This window comes from Pantherophis guttatus, chromosome 8 (genome assembly GCF_059756535.1).
Source record: "Pantherophis guttatus breed Tessera chromosome 8, ASM5975653v1, whole genome shotgun sequence".
NCBI classification, from domain to species: Eukaryota; Metazoa; Chordata; class Lepidosauria; order Squamata; family Colubridae; genus Pantherophis; species Pantherophis guttatus.
In genome coordinates this window covers 2756212-2763505 of record NC_142070.1, presented here as the reverse complement: position 1 = coordinate 2763505, position 7294 = coordinate 2756212, and the positions used below count along the sequence as shown (strand labels likewise).

At 50.9% G+C, this 7294-nt stretch overlaps 1 protein-coding gene across 2 annotated transcripts in view; it reads right to left on the bottom strand.

The window, feature by feature from the left end:
* Positions 1-274: 274 nt before the first annotated feature.
* ADAM33 (ADAM metallopeptidase domain 33) overlaps positions 275-7294 on the bottom strand; it is an 85984-nt gene continuing 78964 nt past the window's right edge. The window contains exons 21-24 of one of the 2 annotated variants that reach the window (XM_060687204.2): positions 4766-5017; positions 3190-3350; positions 1925-1942; positions 275-475 (exon numbers count right to left, since the gene is read on the bottom strand). In XM_060687204.2, the coding sequence (XP_060543187.2) occupies positions 424-475; positions 1925-1942; positions 3190-3350; positions 4766-5017 (483 nt within the window). In that variant the 3' untranslated portion in view covers positions 275-423. The remainder of the gene's footprint in view (positions 476-1924; positions 1943-3189; positions 3351-4765; positions 5018-7294) is intronic. The other variant, XM_060687205.2, reaches the window with a different exon arrangement.

Here is a 7294-nt window from a genome sequence, read left to right as displayed (position 1 = left end):
TGCTCCATTGTACGTCTGGAAAACTTGGGTGTCCACCTGTAAATCAGTAATACCAACTTAACGCCAGGTCCACCCAACTAGGCAGTCCAGGAGAGAACATCTCATGAAGTTGTGCAAAAAAAAAAAAAAAAGGAGGTAGGTCATGATATCTTCACGTTCACGCAGCTTCTGGAGATCACTTGAAGCCACGCGTCTCAAGGTTCACCTACTCTCGACGGCCCCACAAAAGGTTTGGTGACCATAACTCTCCTCTCCATTTCTTCATATATATATATTTTTTTGGGTGGAACTGTTTCCATTTTCCAAACCCACCCGCCCACCCAAAAAAAGTTGAAAATGTCTCTCGTAACAAAAATCCCTGCGTTGGAACCGCAGTAGTGCAAATGAGGAAGGCAACGTTGTCCAAGGATGGCCAAAGCTTTGTCACTTCTTGAAGGCGAAGGAAGCTGGATGAACCTTTAGGCCTGGGAGGGGTCTAAAGAAAGAAGAAAGGCAATGAAAATCAGACATGTTATGGTCCGCCAGCAGCCCACGCAGCTAGTAGCGGAGTCGGACAGTGAGGAGGCTGGGGAGGAACAAGGGCCAGTCCTGGAGTCTGAGGAAGGCCCGGATGAGGGCTCTGCGTCGGAGACAGAGATGGGGCCAGGGCCATCGGGGAGTGATGCATGAACTCCCAAGCCCCCAGAGTCGGACATCAGAGAAGCAGAGGAACAAGAGGAGCCTGTTCCGAGTACACGCATGTGCACAGCTGCCAGAAGGCAAGAGAAGCTAAAGCAAAAGGGACGACTCGGGAGTAAGGCCAGGAGATGATTGGCACCCTCCCATAAGGCTTAAAAGAGAAACAGAGGCACTTGGGGCCTTTTGCAGGAAAGCAACATTGCTAACTCTGTTTCCAGTCGGCATCTCTTGTTTGTTTCTGAACTTCGTGGGGCTTTGCCAAATAAGGCCTTTGGCAGGATGTCAAAGAAGATAAAGGTTGGTGATTATCCCCAAAGGACTTTTTTTTTGCAACTAATTGGGACTCAGTTGGGAATGAACGTAATTCTCGGCTGTTACAATAAAACAGGTTTGTTTGGGACTAATTGTATCTTGTAATTACTCAGTAAGCCTAGGTCACAACAATATATTCTTCAGAAGAACCAGAAGGAAAACATTAAAAAGTAACCATGGCGGGCAACCATGGTGGGATCCAGTTTGGTCCAGTGGTTAAGGCAACAAAATTAGAAACTAGGAGAGTGTGAGTTCTAGTCCTGCCTTAGGCACAGTTGGGTGACTTGGGGCCTATCGCCAGGAGATAGTGAGTTATAGCTCTACCTAAGGCATGAAAACCAGCTGAGACATTTTGGACATCAGGAGATGGGGAGTTCTAGTTTTGCCTGAAGACATGACAGCCAGCTAGGTGACTTCGGGCCAATCACCAGGAGACAGTGAGTTCTAGTCCTGCCTTAAATAAAAACCAGCTGGGTGACTTTGGGCCTATCACGAGGAGATGGGGAGTTCCAGTCTTGCCTGAGGCATGAAAACCAGCTGAGACACTTTGGATACCAGGAGATGGGGAGTTCTAGTTTTGCCTAAGATACCAAAGTCAGCTAGGTGACTTTGGGCCAATCACTAGGAGACAGTGAGTTCTAGTCCAGCCTTAGGCACGAAAACCAGACGCGTGACTGTAGGCCAATCACCAGGAGACAGTGAGTTGTAGTTCTGCCTAAGGCAGGAAAGCCAGCTGAGACATTTTGGACAAAACACTAGGCGATGGTGAGTTCTAGTTTTGCCTAAGATATGAATGCCAGCTAGGTGACTTTGGGCCTATCACCAGGAGACAGTGAGTTGTAGTTCTGCCTAAGGCAAGAAGAACACAGGTAAACGGAGGTGGGGAGGAAGTGGGGTTTCCCCAGGTGAGTCCCAGGGGCTCCATCACACTCACCTTTGAGGTGCAACTGGCCTGAAACAGAGAGAAAGAGAGGAAAAAGGTGTGTTAGTAGCTTAGATGACAAAATCGTTTCCCGTGGGGTCCATGTTCCTGGCTCAAAGTTTTCCAATGTTCTCAGCTTTTCCGGATGTCTCCTACAGAGAGTCCTCCACTTACGATGACTCACTTAGTGACCGTTCAAAGATACAACAACTCCAAAAAAATGGGACTTATGGCCCTTTTCACACTGAAAAGACCACTGCAGCGTCCCCATCGTCAGCTGATCAAAATCCAGATGCTTGCCGACTGATTCATCATTGCGACGGTCGCAGTGTTCCGGGGAGTCACGTGATCCCCTTTCGCGACCTTCTGACGAGCAAAGTGAAAGTGGGGGGGGGGGTAAGCCCGATTCGCTGAACGACCGTGTTATTAACTCAACAATTCGCTTAACAACATTTTACAACTGTTACGGCTTACGGCCATAATGGGCTAGGCTCCATTACGGTCGTTATGTCGAGGACTACTTATCGTTGGGCAGGAAATGCACACAGGAGAAAATCGACGGTGGTCGTGAGGCAAAATTGGCGGATTTTTGCCCTGGGACTCGGATGTCAGGGCCTCGCCCCGTTTCCGTTCCCGAAGGCGTCGTCTGTTGTGGCCCACCGGCAGCCAGCAGAGCTGGCAGCAAAGTCAGACAGTGAGGAGGTTGGGGAGGAACTTGGGCCAGTCCTGGGGGCTGGGGAAAGCTCGGACGAGGGCTCTGCGTCGGAGGCCGAGAGGGAGCTAGACAGCAGCGAGGGAGAGGAACAGTTGGAGCCTGTTCCAACTGTTCCTCGGCGCTCATGCTCAGCGCTGCCAGAAGACAAGAACAATTAAGAAAGCAGGGTCGACTCAGGAGTAAGGCCACACCTTGGAGATGATTGGCCCCTCCCATAGGACATAAAAGAGGAGCGAACGGGAGGTGGGCTTTTGCAGGAAGCAATTAGTTCATCTCGTTTCAAGATGGGAAAGTTCTGTTCGTGCCTCTAATAGACTCGGTGCCGAGTTTGGCCTTGCTCTCCATTTGGAAATTGCTTCTCTGGCAGCGTTCCAAGCGAGATAAGGTTTGTGTTGATCAACCTTCCTCTGAAAGACTGTTTGCCAAAGCCTCGTTGACTGGGAACGAGCAGAATTCACAGTCGGGTTATATAAAAAGAGGTTTTTAGCGGGATTAAGACTTTGCTTCGTGCTTTCGAAAGGAAGCCGAGGTCAGGGAACATCGTCTCTCGCGGCCAACTTACTTGAGAGGTTTGGAGACATGGTTCAAGGCCCCGGTCCCCGCTGGCTTGGAGTTGGTCGGAGGGACCATAACCAGCAAGGCTGAACTCGGTGCTGAGGCCACGTCTTTCGCCAGAAGAGTCTTGGCCAAGGGTTTGTAAAGGGGTCTGGGCTGCGGGTTGAGCTGCCAAGGGGAGAAAACAGCACACAACAACAGCATCAGAATCAGAATAGAGCTGGAAGGGGCCTTGGAGGTCTTCTAGTCCAGCCCCCTGCTTAAGCAGGAGATCCTATACCAGTGATGGCGAACCTTTTAGGCACAGAGTGCCCAAACCGGAAACCATTCGAGACAAGTGACTGTCCAGTCTCTTCTTTAAAACCTCCAGTGATTGAGCCACCTACAACTTCTGGTGGCAAGCTGTTCCACTGGTTAATTGTCCTCACTGTTAGGAAGTTTCTCCTTAATTTGAGGTTGGATTCCAGAATTCCCACCATGTAGATCCCGCCCAAGTTTCAGGTTGCTTCTCTCCTTGATTAGTTTCCATCCATTGCTTCTTGTCCTCCCTCTGAGGTTTTGGAAAATAATTTGACCCCCCTCTTCTTTGTGGCAGCCCCTGAGATATTGGACGGCTGCTATCATGTCCTCCCTAAAAGTCCTTCTGGCCAAAACCCAAATCCCGCATTCGGCGCTGGTTGGTTTCTACCCATTAAACCTTCACTTTCTAATGGCTGCATTTGAACTCTGGAACTTCTAACCTGGTTTGTTGAACAAGCTATCATCGGGGTAGGGTGCCACGTTGGAAGCCAAGGTACAGCAGCCACCATAATTGGCAAAGCACCTCTGGATCAGGGTTTGTTAGCTGGTAGGATGTAGATCTCAACTGCCAGATTTCCCAAGCCAGACTTCATATTCAAGGTAAATTACATCGAGAGCGTTCCCTTGATCTACTAATTTAGCCTTTTCATCCCCCCAAAAAAGAGCAATAAGGTGTGCCTGAGACAGATTTTCTCAACTTTAGCTACTTTTAAGGTGGCTGGGCAGTGGTGGGTTCCTCCCGGTTCGGTCCGGTTCGGCCGAGCCGGTAACGGTGACGATATGACGTCACCGAACCGGTTCTCCCCCCCCAACCCCCCACGTTATTCTTACTTTTTATTTGGTCCCACCCCCAATCTATGGCTGCCTCCTGAGTCCCAGCTGATGACTAGAGGGAAAAAAACTGTTTGAACTCTTGCCGCGGGGCTTCAAAGGGCCGCCCGACAGCTGATCAGTGTTAAAAGCAAACAAATGAGTCCGGTCATAAGTGCGAGGACCTTCCAGAAATGACTCTGACCAGCTAGCCACGCCCGCCTAGTCACATGACCTCCAAGCCACACCCACAAAATAAGCCACGCCCACGGAACCGGTAGTAAAAAAATGTAGAACCCACCCCTGTGGCTGGGACTTCAATTCCCAGAATCCCCCAACCAGCTAGGCACACCCTGCAGTGGAAATCTCTGGATATATAACCTTCCAGTAGCAAACTGTAGATTTTCCAGAACTGAGACCCCCACCCCCCACCCCCCACAAGCTAATGGGGCAAATAGGAGCAGGCAACTCACCGGAGGGGGTCGGACGGGGGTGCTCGGAAGGGGCTTCTTCGGAGGGGGCAGTTTGGTGGGACCCCCAAATCCGCCTTTCAGAGGCGTGGCGGGCGATCCGTGGAAGGGCGGGGGAGGGGGCCTGGAAGGTTTGAGGTCTCTCTGGAGGGGGGTCGAGGGGCCACAGCCGGGCCGTAAGGGTCGTACCACGTTGATGGGGTGGGGGGCCCTTTCAGAAGGGTTGGGCTTCAATGAGGAAATGCCTCTGGCTACCTGCAGGGGGGAGAGAGAAAAGAAAAGAAAAAGGGTTTTTCGTGAGTTTTTCCAGCTGAAAATTGCCAGTTGGGTTTAGTTGTTGAAGGCACCCAGCTAGAAAGCAGGAGAGAGTGAGTTCTAGTCCCGCCTTAGGCGTGAAAACCAGCTGGGTTAATTTGGGCCAATCACCAGGAGACGGTGAGTTCTAGTCCCGCCTTAGGCATGAAAGCCAGCTGGGTGAATTTGGGCCAATCACCAGGAGACGGTGAGTTCTAGTCCCTCCTTAGGCATGAAAACCAACTGGGTGAATTTGGGCCAATCACCAGGAGACGGTGAGTTCTAGTCCCGCCTTAGGCGTGAAAACCAGCTGGGTGAATTTGGGCCAATCACCAGGAGACGGTGAGTTCTAGTCCCGCCTTAGGCGTGAAAACCAACTGGGTGAATTTGGGCCAATCACCAGGAGACGGTGAGTTCTAGTCCCTCCTTAGGCATGAAAACCAACTGGGTGAATTTGGGCCAATCACCAGGAGACGGTGAGTTCTAGTCCCGCCTTAGGCGTGAAAACCAGCTGGGTGAATTTGGGCCAATCACCAGGAGACGGTGAGTTCTAGTCCCTCCTTAGGCATGAAAACCAACTGGGTGAATTTGGGCCAATCACCAGGAGACGGTGAGTTCTAGTACCGCCTTAGGCGTGAAAACCAGCTGGGTGAATTTGGGCCAATCACCAGGAGACGGTGAGTTTTAGTCCCACCTTAGGCGTGAAAACCAGCTGGGTGAATTTGGGCCAATCACCAGGAGACGGTGAGTTCTAGTCCCACCTTAGGCGTGAAAACCAGCTGGGTGAATTTGGGCAATCACCAGGAGACGGTGAGTTTTAGTCCCGCCTTAGGCGTGAAAACCAACTGGGTGAATTTGGGCCAATCACCAGGAGACGGTGAGTTCTAGTCCCGCCTTAGGCGTGAAAACCAGCTGGGTGAATTTGGGCAATCACCAGGAGACGGTGAGTTCTAGTCCCGCCTTAGGCGCGAAAACTAGCTGGGTGAATTTGGGCCAATCACCAGGAGACAGTGAGTTCTAGTCCTGTCTGATGCCTTAACCACGACACCAAACTGACTTTCTATCACAGTATTAGGGCACTGCAAAGCTATACAGGTAGTCCTCGACTTACGACCATAATGGAAAGCAGGATTCCAGCTGCTACGCAAGGTGTTTAAACGAGTCACGTCCAATTTTACAATCTTTTTTTTACCACCGTTGTTAAATGAATCATTTCCATCACTAACTGAATCAGAGCAAATCTGCCTTCTCCCATTAACTCTGCTGATCGGAATCCGGCTGGTACATGCCAGTTCCAAGCTTCCGAATGTTTGATCCCGTGACCCCGGGAGTGCTGCCGCCACGGTCGTTAAGTGAGATAACTGTTCACCGGTCACTTTTTTCCAGTGCCGTTGTAACTTTGAACCGTCGTTAAACAAATGGTTGTAAATCGAGGACCACCTGTAGCTTGGCGCTCCGGACTGTGCATCACTTCCCCGAGTGCATTTTCAGAACTGAATTAACTCTCTGAACGGAATCAATAATTTGAATCAAAGCAGGCGTGAAACTATTTAATTTCAGGCCGACTTTATTCACGGCACGTATTTCCACTCCGTTGCCACCCAAAAAAAAAAACCCACACACACAAAAAAAACCCCAAAACCACATATTTGCCAGCTTAAGGAAAATGTAGCACAACAATTTAACCCAAAATGGATGATTTAGTTCAAAAGGAGCAGACCGAATGGACTAACTCTCTCCAAAATCAGCTGGATAAATCTGAATTAAGCCCCTCGCCCCCCCCCCCCACTCAGCCACAGCGGATTCTCGGCCCTTCCCGTGAGCGGTAAATCGTGGCTCCGTTGAAAATGATGATCAAACGGCTTTATTATTTCAAGCCGTGGCAGTTAACGGACTTAAAAGTTGCGGGTTTTGTAAACATGGAATTTTTAACAGATTGAACAGATTAACAAAGAGTCGGAAGGGAATGTAATGACCGACTGGGTGGGCGTGGCCAGGGTGGGCGTGGCCAGGGGTGTGTGACAGGCAGCACTCGGCATCCTGCATCCCCCCCCCCGGGAGCAAAAATGGACCGGGGGAGGGCACACAGCCCCTGCACCCCGTTTTGGCCCTAGTAGGCCTCCCTGCACTTACCTGGGAGCCAAAACGGGGCATGGGGTGGGGTGGGGGACTTCTGGAAGAGGCGGGGTGGGAGGGGAGGGGCCAGCCAGGAATTTAACTACCGATTCGCCCGAACCG